At 35.0% G+C, this 18,277-nt stretch overlaps 1 protein-coding gene across 1 annotated transcript; it reads left to right on the forward strand.

Moving 5' to 3' along the window:
* The first annotated feature begins 7,374 nt into the window (after window positions 1-7,374).
* LOC114087893 (olfactory receptor 11G2-like) lies at window positions 7,375-8,331 on the forward strand. Its single transcript, XM_027929403.2, has one exon. It carries the CDS (start codon window positions 7,375-7,377, stop codon window positions 8,329-8,331), a length of 957 nt encoding a protein of 318 aa, XP_027785204.2.
* Window positions 8,332-18,277: the final 9,946 nt, after the last annotated feature.

The raw sequence follows: 18,277 nt of genomic DNA on the forward strand, positions 1-18,277 counted from the left end.
AGATTATTGATTCCATTGCCCTGGGCTCAAGGTGAGGCAAGACACCATGGCAACATCGAAAAGGATAAAATATTTTCAAATAAGTTTAACCAAGGATATGAAATACTGTCACTGAAAACTACAAAACATTGGTGATAGAAATCAAGATACAAATAAATGGAACAATATCCCATACTCATGGATTGAAATACCCATAAAACTAAAAGTAATCCACACATGCAGTACAATACAATCAAAATTTCAATGGCTTTCTTATGGTTTAATCTGGAATGTTCCCTAAAGGCCCATGTATTGAAGGCTTGGTTTTCAATGAAGCAGTGTTCTGAAGTGGAGCTTTTGAGAAGTCCCTTGATCATTGAGGTTCTGACCTCAACATGGATTAATTCACTAAGAGATTTGTATTTAATGCCGTTATTGGGAAACGGTGGAAACAGTAGATGGTATGATCTAGCTGGAGGAAGTAGGTCACTGGAGGCATGTCCACAGCCCTTTCCTTACCCACCCCTCCCTCTCTCATTCTGTTTCCCAGACACCAAGAGGTAAACAGCTTTAATCCACTACACCCTTCAGCCATAATGTATAATTTTATTTATGTTCTCTAGATTATATTAGTGTAGATAGCTATCTTTTCAGCTTTATTCTTAATTTTGAATATTATTGTGGTTATTTGGGGGTCTGCCTTGAAGCCAGTTGACCAGGAAATGAAACTTCTGAAAGTATGAGCAACTAAAACTTCTGAAACCACAAGTCAAAATTAATCTTCCTTCCTTTTAAGTTGTTTGTGTTAGGTATTTTGTCTCCGCAACGTAAAACTAACCTAAGTAGGATTTTTATATATAAAGACAAAAAAAGCCTAATGCTCATATGAAACTACAAAAGACCCCCCAAATAGCCACAACAATATTCAAGATTAAGAATAAAGCTGAAAAGATAGCTATCTACACTAAAAGAATCTAGAGAACATAAATAAATGTATACATATGTGGCCAACTGTTCTTCCAAAGAGGGATCAATGCAATGTAGAAAGAATTCTTTTTTAACAAATAACATTAAAGAAACAATAATTACATGCAAAAGAAAAATATTGGGTATTTATCTTACACCACACCCAAAAATCTTCTCAAAATGGATTAAAGACTTTGGTATAACACTTGAGAATGTAAAAGACCTTGAAAAGAATATGAGATTTCTTCATTACCTTCGTTGGCAATAATTTTATGAGCATGATACCAAAGAACACAAAAAAAGAAATAATAATAATAATAATAATTGATTCTACATCACAATAGAAAGCTTCTGCACAAGGAAGAAGCAAGTCAAGAGTGAAAAGGCAGCCAATGGAAGAAATAGGCTTGCATGATGAAAACATGAAACACAGTACTGGATAAGACAGTCATGACTATGGTTATGGGATGAGTCGTCCTTTCAATTTCCACTATGCTGCTTCCCAACATTAATATCAGGAAATTTTAAAACATGTCCATTCCAGGAATGAAAAAAACAAGGATTTTCATGTTAAACATAGATGATTCTTTTTTTTTTTTTTTTGGCTTTTGCACTTAGTGTATACTGAAACCATCTGCTATTTGGACTATAACTCTGAATTAAGACTGCAGAAGGTCAATGGCTGTGATCAGAAAAATTAAAGCTATTTCAGAGAATGTTTTGCAAATGTTCATTAAATTTTAATATGTCATATGAGAGAATCAGATATGTTAAAATCTGGCAAACTTGTTAAAGCGAAAATGTGAGTTAAAAGTACTGTGAAAAATTGATGCTATAAAAAAGAGATAAGAGACCTGAAGTCAAAAAGGGGCCATGTCCCTGGTTCACATTGCTAGAGTACACTGGTCTCCCTGTGTTTCTCTGCCATGTCAGGCATATGCCTCCCTCTAGTAGCCAGCCCTGACTGTTCCTTCTGCCTGAGATGTGCTCTCCATGTCCTCATGGGTCTGTTCCTCCACCTTTAAGAATCTGGCTCCAATGTTAATGCCTCTGCCAGGCCTTACTTAAAACTCTATTTAAAATTACAAGAACAGTCTCCCAACTGCAATACCGAAATCACTCCACCCTTTTTTGAAAGGAAATTATATATATATATATATATATATATATATATATATATATATAATTTATTTATTACTCAGTAATTTCATTCATTTTCTGTTCCCTGCTCTCCCACATACACACACAAGACACACTGAATTGAACTTCTTTAGTAGGCAGGAAATCTTTCTCTTACACTTTCCACATTAGAATCATACTATCTGATAAGCATTCCATACATGTTTGTTGAGACACAGACTCAGTCTTAGTACCTGAAACACCACCTTTCCAATGATGATCATCATGCAACTGACATGTCTTTGAACAACAAATTTGAGAACTCTTAATGGTGGTAAAACGATATATTTTCTTTCCAGCTAGAATTGTGCCCAATACTATTAAAACATTCATGAACTAGATTTCTTTTTAAAATCATGTTTGTTGAGATATAATTCATATATGGTACAATTTGCCCTTTTTAGTTTTATAGTTATATGAATTTTGACAACACAAATATAAAAAATGACAATCCACTATATATGGATATATAGTACTAATGTCAAGATACAGAAAATATTACCTTGATCTCCTTTACTTCTTTTTTTAACAAATGGAGAAATTAATTTTAATATATTTTCATTTAACCCAATGGATTACCAACATAATTTGCAAAGAAAATAATTGTTAGTAAGATATTTCATGTTCATTTTATTTGTCCTAGTAATTCTTTGGAATCTAATGTCTATTTAACACAGAGCACACCTCAAATCAGACTAGATACATCTCAAATACTCAGTAGCCTCATGTAACCAATGGCTGCCATATTGACTTTTTTCTCCATCTTTCACCTTTTGATGAGACATATGCTGTAGGCTATATGATAAGTCCCCTTGTTATGTGGTTTCTTGTTGAGTTCCATCAGAAAGGGACACCGAAGAAATGAACTTAGAATATGCAAGAGTAGAAGGAGGTGTTTTATTTCTCCCTATAAGACTCTATTAGACTGTGAGTTGGTTTCTTCATGCTTTTGGTGGGAATAACTTCAGTTAGGTCATCTTCTCTTACAAGGTTTTTATAATAGTTTTCTCTTTTCACCTCCTATCTCTTCAAGTCTACTGAAGGAAAGGTGCTTCACAAAATTTGTTGGTTTCCTTCAACCTTGCCCTTACCTTTATAAATACCTTATTAAGTTATTTTTACCTGATTGATCTTTTTCATCCTTGAATCTTCAATAACAGATTTTTAATTATAAGAGAGTAAAATATACCTCATCTCATATCACTGGCAATGTATATATATATACCATATTAATTATAAGTTAAAATATAACATAAAATGCTAAAATTTTAAAGAAAATATTTGTGTAATTTTTGAATAGAAATGGAATATAAAAAATAAACAAAACCTGAAAAATTAGATGATATTGTAGTTAAAATTTTTATGTGTAAAAATTTATCAAAAAGGGTTGAAAGACATGAATTATATTACTAGTCATTTTTGTTTATTTTTGGTATTTAACTTAACTTGGTTTCTCCTTTGGTTAGCTTTTCCTTTACTGTAATTCTTCCCTTTGAAGATTTTCATTGTTGCTTTTCATTTCCTCCTCATGGACTATTTTGCCAATAATATTCTATAGTGCAGACAGTGCAGACTTTCTTTCGTAAATTCTTTAGCTTTTGTTTATCATGGAAGGATTTTATTTCATCATCAAATTTGAAGTTTAATTTTTCTGGATGTAAGATTTATTGTAGCTATTACCACATTTTTATTTCTCTTTAATTATTCCCCAGGAACCTTTTGCAATACCTGTTATTTAAAGCACAATAAGAGGTAAGAACCTATTTCCACAAGCTCTGTATTCCTCAGGGAATGGCTGGGCTTAGGATTTCATTGTGAATAATTAAAATTACAAAACTATCTTATGTGCTGAAGAAGTACTTTAATAATAACAGGGGAGGGGTTCTCAAATCGCAAAAGGCCATAATGTAAGTAAATAAACAGAAAAGGTTACCTTCATCTAGACTTTTATCTTGACCATAAACATGAGTATTGAAACAAAGGAGCAAAAATTTTCAAATTTACTCTTCAGAACTCATGGCAGGTTACAAACTGCAGGGTCCAATTCTCAGAAGCCTCTCACATGCTTTCCACCTTCTGGGGTGCTATTTTACTCCTCTTGCAGAACTTTCTTCTCAGCATATACCACCACGTGAGTTAAAATTTTCCATACCATGTAGCAACAAGTGTCAACTGTTGTGCATCTTTTTGCTCTGAATATGTAAATATTTGGTTCAAACAAAATTCAGAAACAGAAGCTTAAAAATAGTAATTTTCTTTATGTTTCAGAATCTAGGGAACATATTTATCTAGCTTTCTTATCATTTTAAAATATTATTGAGTATTATTTACAAGGAGGCCTGGGGATTCTGTGTGAAAATGTATAACTGATAAACTTTTAGAGGTAGATTTATTATCAATATTATCTTAATTCTGTTGCTGGTTCTATGAAAGAAAAATGGAAATCTCTGATTCCATTCTAATATCTTATCTGTGCAACCTTCATGTTGCTATCAGTTTCATTAGTTTAATATGCTTGGGTCTTATGTGAAACTATCCTCTTTAGAATACAAGCCCATTTTGCATCTGTGTGGTTTTTTATTAATGCACTATAACCTTTGGATTGCAAGTTTAGTATCCCTGACAAATATTACAACAGAAGATTCAAGCAGGGTGAGTATTGTCTTTGGTTTAATGTATGATGGTAGGGTTTCAATTTCACTGAAGTAAGTAAGTAAAGTAGCTACAGTAGCATCCTGAGAAATTAGGAAATAGGACAGAATATAAAGGACTAAAACAAAATGAATTAATTTTTTAGTCAAACGAGTTATAAAGAAATTTAATAGCTACTAAGACTTGTGGGGCAGCTAAGTGAATATTTGCTTCAATAACAGACTGCAACATTAATCATATGTAAGCATTCCCAAGGTAAGGACATCTTTGAATCATTTTAATATTAATTGTCTCATATTAAAATGAGACAAGTAATATTAAAGTTCTGCCTTCTCTCTGCCTATCCATATAATCACAATAAATGTCTATATTTTAAAGATTTAAACTTGTAATAATCTTGACAGCAAGATTCACCTTGCTGTCTCCAGAATAAAATGGCACTCATACTTCCTCCAATACTGTACAACATTCTACCCTGAAAAAAATGATTCAGTCATTCAGGATAATAAAACATTAAGTAAGGAATTTGTTTTAACCTTACTACATGGATCACATTCAATCAAAGGAGAATCTATATCCATAAAAACAAAAATACAAACAAAAGAGTCTTATTATTTCAGAAATTACACTGTGAGCCATACTACCATACTTCTCTACCTGTCATGAAGTGATTGACAGATGAAACAAATAAATTGAATCACCAGGCTGCATTCACACTTCACACGTTCTGCATCATTCCACAAGCAATGAGATAAGGTTGATCCTCAACATTCTTTGGGATTGGTTCCAGAATGCCCTGTGGATACAAAAATCCCCAGATATTCAAGCCCCTTGAAGAAAATGTAGTGTTTGCACCTAATCTGTACATTTTCTCCCATATGCTTTAAATCACCTAGAGATAATTTATGAAACATAATATGATGTAAATATTGTGCAAATGATTGTTAGACTGTGATGTTTGGGGAACAATGAAAAGGAAAAATAGCTATTCTTAGAGCAGATGCAAATTTTTCTAACATTTCCATTTGCAGTTTATTGAAAACACAGCTGTGGAACCCACAGTTACAAAGGGAAGACTGTACCAACAACAGTCATTTCACTTTAAATACTAAATGTGATAGCCAAGAGCAGGGTCCTAAGCAAATAAGACACGTAAGAGTTAAACTTCATCTCTGTGACAACAGACTGTGAGGGGATGGTACAAGTGAGTGAAGCAAAAAAATCATGTTTCAAGGTTGTTTCAACAGAAAAGACCTACAATGGCTATAACAAGTACTAAAGTGTTTTTATACCAAAATAATGCAAAAGAATCAGCACAGAAATCAGCTATTAAGAAAATAATATGAAAACTACACACAAACACATACACAAACATACCCATACAAAATAAAAACACAACTTCTGTCCATTTTCACAATGGTGTTTTGCCTTGCTTTGTTTTGGCACTAGAGAAAGAACCCAGAGGTGTTTTACAACTGAGCTACATGTCCACACAACTTTTTTTTTTCAGTCAAGGTTCTCACTAAATTGTGTAGGTTGGTCTTAACATGCAATCACACTGCTTTAGACTCCCAAATCCCTGGAATTACAGGTTAGCTCTTTGGCAGCAAAATTGTTCACATTATATATTGTAGATGTTGACAAAAATTTCTCTTCTACGTCATTAGCCCCAAGTAGCATATCTCATTTTCACATTCACATGGAAATAAATCAAAATTTTCAACCAGAGAATTTCAGGTATAAAAGTGTAGGACTCTTCCCCACAACATGCAGCTGAAATCACCATTTTTGATAAACAAACAAACAAAAAAATACTTCTTAAACACCAAAAATGCAATGAATATTATATAAAAACCATATATTTTATCCCTGAAAAGTCCATTAACTATTTTACAATACCACAAAAAGGCAAAAAGAAGAATATGCCCAGCTTCATTAATTCTATTACCATGAGTCAGGACCTTTGGAAATGTTTTAATGTAATACTTCACTTGCTACCATTATCAATATTACAAATTTTAATAAATTATCTTTATATTATGCTTTAGAAAGAGCTTCACATGCACTGAGACTATGTGGTAAACATATAGCAACTTACAGAAATGGAGATGAAGCAACTTACCAAACTATAAAGATGTATCACCTTATTTTGGCTTTGTATTATTATCTGTAACTTACAAAATAAAATTTTACTCTTGAGAAAAAGGTTGTGGAGACTACTGTCTTATTACTTTTAACAGACACTTCATTGTTTATAATTTAATGAAAAAATATTTAAAAGAATAGACCACAATGAATCCTACATATATACGTAATTACAATGCACTAATTAAAATAATAAAGGTGATTAATAAAGCAGAGCAAGAAATCAGGGGAAGGGAATGTACTGGAGAATGAGAGTGATCAGATTATATTATGGGCATATATTAATATGGCATAATGAACCCTATTTTATGTATATATAATTATAATGTACCAGTGCAATAAAAATAATGATAGTAGTTCTAATAATAATAAAGTAATTTGGTTTTTCCAGGAAAAAACAAAATCCAACATTAAATGACAATAACCTTTGTCATCTCAGTGACTTCTACACCAATGAACGGGTCCAACCAAGAATACACACTCTCTGTTACCCACTTCATCCTCATGGGCTTTCCCTCCAGCCCAGAAATGCAGTTCCTCTACTTTGGGCTCTTCTCCATGACCTACACTCTGACCCTGATGGGGAACGCAGCCATTGCCTGTGCTGTGAGGGGAGACCAGCGCCTTCACATCCCCATGTACACCCTTCTGGGCAATTTCTCTCTCCTGGAAATATGCTATGTCACCTCCACCGTCCCCAACATGTTGGCCAACTTCCTCTCCACAAGCAAGTCCATCTCTTTTGTGAGTTGTTTTGCACAATTCTACTTCTTCTCCTTTGGTTGTGATGAGGGCTTCTTCCTTTGCTTCATGGCCTTTGACAGGTACCTTGCCATCTGTCGTCCTCTGCATTACCCACGCATCATGACCAGACAGCTGTGCACTGGCCTCATCATCTTTGGATGGTCATGTGGGTTCATCCTCTTCATAACCCCAGTTGTTCTCATTTCACAGTTACCCTATTGTGGTCCAAATATCATCAACCATTTTATGTGTGATCCTGTCCCACTGATGATGCTGTCCTGTTCTGAAGACTCCACCACCCAGTTCATTTACTCTGCCTTCAATGCTTTCTTCATGATTGGCACTTTTCTCTTCATTCTTTGTTCTTATGCTCTGGTGATTCTAGCTGTGGTCAGGATGCCCTCAGCAGCGAGCAAACGCAAGGCTTTCTCTACTTGTGCTTCTCATCTAGCTGTGGTGGTCCTGTTTTTTGGCTCTATTATGGTAATGTATGTTAGCCCTGGATCCAGACACCCAGTGGAAGTGCAAAAAATCATTACCTTATTTTATTCTGTGATAACACCCCTCTGTAATCCTCTAATTTATAGCCTGAGGAACAAGGAAATGAAATCTGCCCTCAGAAAAGTCTTTGGGACTGAAATATTGCTCATAAAACATCATAGCTAACTGAGTTCCTTCACAACCTACCTAATCAGACATGGTGGAGAACATTTTCTGGAGAATTCAATAATTTTGTTTAGGGAACTATTAATAAAGCCCCTTGTATCTTAAATATTACTTTTTACAATGAGGGGTTAGCCTTGCTTAAGAAATAATATTATCTCAGAAAATTCATATATAACTCAGTTTCTAAAAGGCAGTATAGATACAGTTTCAGAATTATGTGAACACATAGAAATGTAATATAGGTCCTATCCTTGTTTCCAAACTCATGCTACATGTATTGTTCTTCACTGGTTACCAAAATAGAGAAAAGATTTCTGTATGAAAAATGTCCAGCCATACTGGTGTGATCTTGTCACTCCACCTCCAAAGAACACATGGTTTTACTGTGAGGATTTCAAAACAAAAAAAAACTAATAACCTTAGCTAGATGTTAAATGGGAGATCATCTGACCCATGATACAGATTAGGAATTCAGTAGCTAATTTTTTTTTACCCCAAAGAGATACACTAAATGTAACATGCTAGACACTCATCAGAATATCACTCTCCATGCTAAAGTTAGTGTTGTGACAGGTTTGAAACCATACTCTATTTCAGTGTTTTTGCTTTGAGACATATTTAAGAATTACAATATTCCTCTCTAAATATCTTTTCTTCTCTGGGAATGGAATCACCATTTGATCCAGCTATCCCTCTTCTCGGTCTATACCCAAACGTCTTAAAAACAGCATTCTACAGGGACACAGCCACATCAATGTTTATAGCAGCACAATTCACAATAGCTAAACTGTGGAGCCAACCTAGATGCCCTTCAGTGGACGAATGGATTTTAAAAAAAAGTGTGGCATATATATACAATGGAATTTCACTCAGCAATAAAAGAGAACAAAATCGTGGCATTTGCAGGTAAATGGATGGAGTTGCAGAAGATAATGCTAAGTGAAGTTAGCCAATCCCCCCCCCAAAAAAAATGCAGAATGTTTTCTCTGATATAAGGAAGCTGACTCATAGTGGTGTAGGGAGGGGGAGTATGGGAGAAATAGAGGAATTCTAGATAGGACAGAGGGGTGGGAGGGGGCAGGGGATTCAAAAGGATGCTGGAATGTGATAGACATCATTATCCAAAGTACATGTATGAAGACAAAAATTGGTATCAACATACTTTATATACAACCAGAGATATAAAAAATTGTGCTGTATATGTGTAATAAGAATTGTAATGCATTCCACTGTCATTTATTTTTTTAAAAAATAAATAAATAATTTTAAAAAATTTTTAAAGTAAATAAAATGCTTTGAACTAAGTGATAATAAAAGCTTAAAAATCAGGAAAAAATATCTTCTTTAAAGTGTATATAATCACAATTGTTAGTTTGATAATACCTTTTATTTTAATCCTGGTCATCAATCCTTTCATTAACTCTCTAAAATATAATGAAAGACAGTCAGAAAATAAGATGGAATTTACAAAACTGCATTACAGCTGATAGAAAAACACTTACATTAGAAAGCAACGTACAAGTATAATGGTCTTCCTTAAAGAAAGAAGAAAGGATTTGAGGTTGTCTGGGCTTTAAGAGAAAGTCTTTCTGAGCAGTTTCAAAAGAGAAGGGATATTGCTATGGTCTGGATCTAAAATGTCCCCCAAAGACTGATGAGTTGAAGGTGTAATCTGCAATGAAGAAATGTTCAATTCAGAGGGGAGTATTGGGAAGTGATTGGACCACGAGGGTTCTGCTCTCATAAATGGACTAATCAATTGATGGGTTCATAATTGAATGGACTATTTGGAAGTGGTAGAAACTTCCTAGGTAGGGCTTACTTGGAGGAAACAGATCACTGGCCTGGAAGAGTGTATCTCATCCCCAGCCCTTCCTTTCTCTCTTTGCTTCCTGGCTGCCATGAGCTGTCCGCCATGACAGTCTGTCATGGGGCCAGGTGACCATGCACTGAATCCTCTAAAACTGTGAGTCACAATAAACTTTTCCTACTTTAAGTTAATTATCTAGGTATTTTTGTCACAGTGACAAAGATCTGACTAACCCAACCTTCTTGAAGCAGATTTTTTTGTTGTTGTTTTTTGTTTGTTTTTTGTATTTCACAGAAATAAAGTAAATAAAATGTGAATAATTTCTTGAACAAATCATTTTCATAGAAAAACAATTCACAACCTCACCCAAAATTTTTAGTGTAGTTGTAAGATGATGACATCTTCCTGATTATTTTAACTTTGAATTCACTTTAATTTAAAGGAGATGATAAATGTGTGGTATTTAGTTAAGTGTATCGTTAGCTGTTATTAAGGTGTGTGCATTTCTTCTGCAATGAACTTTGAAACAAAAATTAACTAGGTTTTGCACATCTCAGACTATCTGTAGCCCAGCAAAATTTTAACCTCATAATTCAGATTGTTGCCACTTAATGTAATGAAATCCAAATTAGTAACTCTTGTTAAATTTAGAACTTATTAATTAAAAATATAACAAAATTTGAACTTCATAGTGGTCTGATACATTTTTAGACACAAACTATTTATAAGGATATAAATAAAAATCTCTTCTACTCAGTAGATTATTTCTTGTCTCCCCACCCTCCTCAAACACTACCAAAATCATAAGTTTTTTTAAGTTGAAATTTTTTTTCAAACCATGTAAACACTTACTTTTCTCATAAGAAAATAACATCCTTACAGCCTGCTTCATTTATTTCAATAACATAAACTATTTCTGAGTATTTATCAGCTTATATTAAAACAAATCACTTGTGCTCATGATCTACAAATTTTAAAGTATGTATCCAGACACAATCCATGTGAAAAAAAGAGTGGGAAAATTCATATTTATCAAAGTCATATTAATAGGTTAGAAACTTATCTAACTGTTCCATAGTTTCATAATATCACACAATTGATAAATAATAGAGGAGAAAAAATTACTGTAGGATATATTTTTGTTGAGCTTTTATTTTCACCTGCAAGTATATAGAACAGTTTAATGTAAAAATTAATACAAATTTACCATGTTATACTCAAAATTTATCACATACCTTTCACATCCCTATCTCAATTTCTCAGAAACTGCCAGAGAACCCACAACTTATTAATGAATTTAACCTTGAAATGTTATGGAGGTCATTACAGAGAAATGACCTCTGGCTTCAAGTGGGAAGTGAAGCAAGTTTCACACAACTTGCTAACTAAGAGAGAACCTCAGGCTTGTTTCACAATTTGTTGAGAATATGCCAAAAGACAAAAATTCACTCTACTAGGAGTGATTTATTCAAATTGCCAGTGATTGCTACTACATAACAGGAAGACAGAAGAAAGGAATGGAATGTAGAAGATGTACTGGTGCTTCTTTTGGCACTTTCATGCTCAGTGATAACATTGAACAAGAAAAAAAAACATATACAGCCTGACAAGGCAGAGCAACTAAGCTCTCAGAATCCTCGGAGATCAAGTTTAGGTTACCCCAGAGGGAAATGATGTAGATCATCTGAATTGTTCTCTGAAGATGAAGAGCTACAATAAATGGTAGAGGAGGAGATGATGAATATCTGTGGTCATTGGATCAAGTTTGGAGTTTAGTTTGAGATACCTCCAAAATATCTAAGTAAGAATGTTATCTAGCAGTCAGATGAAAACATCATATAGCAGTTCTCTTTGGAAATTCTAAGGATGTACATTGTAATTTGATATAATTATGGCAAATAAGTGGTAACCAAAGTATGCTAGAATAAAATGGCCTACTTGAGAGCATAGCATTAAAAGATTTGAAGGTGCAGCTAAACAGCAGCTTGCTGCAGATGGGTGGAATTGAGCGCTGAGGAGTTCTGGCAGCATAGAGAAGCAAAATTTCAGATCCTGTGGAGATAAAGTGTGCCAGACTGCCACCCGTGTCCCCACAGGGCACGAGACTGAGGACTGAAGTTTGGACTTAGCAGAGAAACAGCCCAGTTCCCTCCTCCTCACCGGACACCCCGGCCCAGAAACTGTCAGTCACCATCTTGGAAAATCTACCTCATCAGCTTTAGGCGGATCGCATGGGCAGCGAGATTGGCGACAGAACAAGTGTGTGACCCCCAGCCCCCACATCCACCCAGCTGGGATAACTCAAAAATTTTCTCACCAACTCTTGGTGGGCTGGGCGTGAAAATCAGAGCTGACTGAAACTGAAAAGGCACCTAATCTCCAATTCCTCCTCCACTCCAACTGCAATAACCAAAACCTTTCTCGCTAACTCTCGGTGGGCGTGACTATCAGAGGGAATAAGTCAGAATAGGTTGCCGGTTTCCAGCTCCCTCTCTCCCCAGCTGTGATAACTGGGTGATTATCCAACAAAGTGAGTGCTCAGTTGATCACGAGTGTGGGGCGGCCAGGGCACCGCATACCCAGAGTAAAACCAGAGCTGTGGAGAAGAGTCCCAGTAATTGGGGCCTGGCGGCAGGTGAAGTGAGGGTCATAGAGACCGGGAGCAACCCAAAGAGACCGGGATTGGAGAGGCTCCCGGCCGGGAAGAGAGAGCTGCCCCACACAAATTGCTTCCTACATCCTGAGAGCAGAGACTCAACATGGAATGCACAATGCCATCTACTGGAGGAGAAGAAAACAGAATTCTAAGAGTGCATTTTTTTCTCTCTCTTTCTTTCTTCTTGTTTTCTTTGTACTTCTCTTCCTACTTCTCTTCCCCTCCCAACCTCCCAAGCATTACTACTTCTACTATGTGTAACTTACTAAATGCAATTGGGTGAATGTTTCTATGCTTTTTATAGTCCTCCCAAGTACTTAGCTACTCCCAAATACTCCTGTCTATTCTCCTGTTAATAACCCCCTTCATTAGAGCTCTCCTTCAAAGTAGCTAAGATATATTCACCCCCATATCCTCACATATTTCCCCCTAAATATAAAGTCCTATGTCCAACCCTCAGTTCTCTATATGCCACCAGAATCTGTATGCCTTTTATGAAGCTAATGAATTTACTTTAAATTACAATTGAACCCAACATCTCTAGACATTGTCTCCCATCACAAAGGAGAGATCTCGAAGCTACAGAAAAGCAGCACAAATTTATAGGAGAAAATAATAACACAGCAGTCTCACAGAGCTGGAAATAAATGTGAGCATCATGGAAAAAAGAAGAAAAAAAAAAGGAACACAAACAATGCAGGACAACTCAACAATAGAGGAGTTGGTAGCTACAGCAGAGAAAATTTCAGATAAAGACTTCAAGATATACATGCCCAGATGATCTGGAGTCTCAAGGAAGACCTTAGACAGCAAATCCAGACAATGAAAGATCACATTGACAATGAATTACATAAACAAACCCAAGAAGCAAAAGAGCAACTCTACAGGGAGATAGAGGTTATACAAAAAATCAAACAGAAATCTTGGAAAGGAAGGAAATTCTAAACCAAATTAAAAACTCAAGTGAGAGTATCACCAGCAGAGTAGACCAATTTGAAGTCAGAACATCAGACAACGAAGACAAAATATATCATCTCGAAAAGAGCCTAAACAACTCAGAAAAGCTGATAAGAAACCACAAGCAGAACATCCAAGAAATTTGGGATACCATAAAAAGATCAAATTTAAGAATTATTGGGATGGAGGAAGGTATAGAGGTCAAAATCAAAGGAATGAGCAATCTGTTCAATAAAATAATTTTAGAAAACTTTCCAGACATGAAGAATAAAACAGAAATCCAAATCCTAAAAGCCTACAGGACGCTGAATGTACAAAACCACAAGAGACCCACACCAAGACACATTATAATTAAAATGTGCAACATACAGAAAAAGGAGAGAATTTTAAAAGCCACAAGAGAAAGGAGGTAGATTACATTTAGGGGTAAACCAATTAGGGTACTGGCTGATTTTTTCAACACAGATGCTGAAAGCTAGAAGATTCTGGAACAATGTATTTCAAACGCTGAAAGATAATGGGTTCCAACCAAGAATCTTGTATCCAGCAAAATTAAGCTTCAGGTTTGATGATGAAATAAAAACCTTCCATGATAACAAAGGTTAAAAAAGTTAGCAGCTAGAAAATCAGCACTGTAAAGCATTCTGGGAAAAACATTACACGAAGAGAAAATGAAAAACAACAATGAAAATTAACAGTGGGAGGTAGCACAGTATACGGAAAAACTAATCAAAGAGGAAAAACAAATCAAGTTAAATAACAAAAATAAACAAACATGGCTGGAAGTACAAACCATATCTCAATAGTAACCCTAAATGTTAATGGCTTAAGCTCACCAATCAAAAGACAAAAGCTAGTAGATTGGATTTAAAAAGCAGATCCAACAATATGCTGCCTACAGGAGACTCATCTGATAGGAAAAGACATACACAGACTGAAGGTGAAAGGTTGGAAAAAATCATATCACTCACATGGACCTCGGAAGCAAGCAGGGGTGTCCATCCTCATATCAAATAAAATAGACTTCAAGCCAAAGTTAATCAAAAGGGATAAAGAAGGACACTATATACTGATAAAGGGAACCATTCACCAACAAGACATAACAATCATTAATATGTATGCCCCAAACAATGCAGTTATGTTCATCAAACAAACTCTTCTCAAGTTCAAGAGACAAATAGACCACCAACACAATAATCATGGGTGACTTTAACACACCTCTCTCACCACTGGACAGATATCCCAAACAAAAGTTGAATAAAGAAACTATAGAACTCAATAACACAATTAATAACTTACACTTAATTGAAATATATAGAATATATCAACCATCATCAAGCGGATACACTTTTTTATCAGCAGCACATGGATCCTTCTCAAAAATAGACCATATATTATGCCATAGGGCAACTCTTAGTAAATATAAAGGAGTAGAGATATTACCATGCATTTTATCCAATCATAATGGAATAAAATTGGAAATCAACAATAAAATAAGGAAGAAAAAATCCTACATCACTTGGAGAATGAACAATATGCTACTGAATGAACAATGGGTTGCAGAAGACATCAAGGAGGAAATTAAAAAATTCTTAGAGATAAATGAAAACACAGACACAACATATCAAAATCTATGGGACACTATGAAAGCAGTACTAAGAGGAAAATTCATTTCATGGAGTTCATTTCTTAAAAAAAGAAAAAGCCAACAAATAAATGATCTCACACTACATCTCAAAGCCCTAGAAAAAGAAGAGTAAATCAGCAGCAAATGCAGTAGAAGGCAAGAAATAATTAAAATCAGAAATGAAATCAAAATAAAAGAAACAATTGGAAAAATTGACAAAACTAAAAGTTGTTTTTTTGAAAAATAAATAAGATTGACAGACCCTTTGCCATGCTAACAAAGAGAAGAAGAGAGAGAACCCAAATTACTAGCATACGGGATGAAAAAGGCAATACTACAACAGACACTACAGAAATACAGAAAATAATTAGAAATTATTTTGAAACCTTATACTCCAATAAAATAGAAGATAGTGAAGGCTTCGATAAATTTCTTAAGTTATATGATCTGCCCAGATTGAGTCAGGAGGATATACACAACTTAAACAGACCAGTATCAAGTGAGGAAATAGAAGAAGCCATCAAAAGATTACCAACCAAGAAAATCCCAAGACCGGATGGATATACAGCAGAGTTTTGCAAAACCTTTAAAGAAGAACTAATACCAATACTCTTCAATCTATTTCAGGAAATAGAAAAAGAGGGAGTACTTCCAAATTCATTCTATGAGGCCAACATCACCCTGATTCCAAAACCAGACAAAGACACTTCAAAGAAAGAAAACTTCAGACCAATGTCTCTAATGAATATAGATGCAAAAATCCTCAATAAAATTCTGGCAAATCAGACACAAAAACATATCAAAAAGATAGTGCACCATGATCAAGTGGGATTCATCCCCGGGATTCAAGGCTGGTTCAATATACAGAAATCAATAAATGTAATTCACCACATCAATATAAAGATAAGAACCATATGATCATCTCAATAGATGCAGAAAAAAGCATTTGACAAAATACAGCATCCCTTTATGTTCAAAACATAGAAAAACTAGGGATAACAGGAACTTACCTCAACATTGTAAAAGCTATGTATGCTAAGCCTCAGGCCAGCATCATTCTAAATGGAGAAAAATTGAAGGCATTCCCTCTAAAATCTGGAAAAAGACAGGGATGCCCTCTCTCACCACTTCTATTCACATAGTTTTGGAAGCACTAGCCAGAGCAATTAGACAGATGAAAGAAATTAAAGGTATAACTATAGGAAAATAAGAACTTAAACTAGCACTATTTGCTGATGATATGATCCTATACCTAGCAGACCCAAAAAGTTATACCAAGAAATTTCTAGAACTAGTAAATGAATTCAGCAAAGTGTCAGGATATAAAATTAACACCCATAAATCAAAGGCATTCCTGTATATCAGTGACAAATCCTCTGAAATGGAAATGACAAAAACTACCCCATTCACAATATCCTTAAAAAAAATAAAATACGTGGGAATTCACTTAACAAAAGAGGTGAAAGACTATACAATGAAAACTACAGAACCCTAAAGAGAGAAATAGAAGACCTTAGAAGATGGAAAGATATACCTTGCTCATGGATAGGCAAAATTAATATTATTAAAATGGCCATATTACCAAAAGCACTTTACAGATTCAATGCAATTCCAATCAAAATCCCAATGGCATTCCACGCAGAAATAGAAAAAGCAATCATGAAATTCATCTGGAAAAATAAGAGACCCAGAATAGCTAAAGCAATTCTAAGCAGGAAAAGTGAAACAGGTGGTATCGCTATACCAGATCTTAAACTCTACTACAGAGCAATAGTAACAAAAACAGCATAATACTGGCACCAAAACAGGCTGGTAGACCAATGGTACAGAATAGAGGACACAGAGACCAACCCACAAAATTACAACTACCTTATATTAGACAAAGGTGCTAAAAGCATGCAATGGAGAAAAAAATAGCATCTTCAACAAATGGTGCTGGGAAAACTGGAAATCCATATGCAACTAAATGAAATTGAATCCCTTACTCTCACCATGCACAAAAGTTAACTCAAAATGGATCAAGGATCTAGGAATCAAACCAGAGACTCTGTGTCTAATAGAAGAAAAAGTTGGCCCTAATCCCCATTACGTGGGATCAGGCCCCAAATTCCTTAATAAGACACCTATAGCACAAGAGTTAAAACCAAGAATCAACAAATGGGACGAATTCAAACTAAAAAGTTTTTTTCTCAGTAAGAGAAATAATATGTGAGGTGAATAGGAAGCCTACATCCTGGGAACAAATTTTTACTCCTCACACATCAGATAGAGCTCTAATCTCTAGAGTATACAAAGAACTCAATAAGTTAAACAACAACAACAACAAAACCCAAATAACCCAATCAACAAATGGGCCAAGGACCTGAACAGACACTTCTCAGAAGAAGATATACAATCAATCAACAAATACATGAAAAAATGCTCACCATTTCTAGCAATCAAAGAAATGCAAATTGAAGCTACTCTAAGATACCATCTCACTCCAGTAAGAATGGCAGCCATTATAAAATCAAACAACAACAAGTGCAGGTGAGGATGCGGGGAAAACAGTACACCCATTTATTGCTGGTGGGACTGCAAATTGATGAAGCCAATTTGGAAAGCAGTATGGAGATTCCTTGTAAAACTGGGAATGGAACCACTATTTGACCCAGCTATTTCCCTTCTCAAACTATACCCAACACTACAGGGACACAGCCACATCAATGTTTATAGCAGCACAATTTACAATAGCTAGACTGTGGAACCAACCTAGATGCCCTTCAATGGATGAATGGATAAAAAAATTGGCATTTATATACAATGGGATATTACTCAGCACTAAAAAATAATAACATCATGGCATTTGCAGGTAAATGGATGCCTTTAGAGCAGATTATGCTAAGTTAGCCAATCC

The sequence above is a fragment of the Marmota flaviventris genome, chromosome 2, assembly GCF_047511675.1.
Source record: "Marmota flaviventris isolate mMarFla1 chromosome 2, mMarFla1.hap1, whole genome shotgun sequence".
Lineage (NCBI taxonomy): Eukaryota > Metazoa > Chordata > Mammalia > Rodentia > Sciuridae > Marmota > Marmota flaviventris.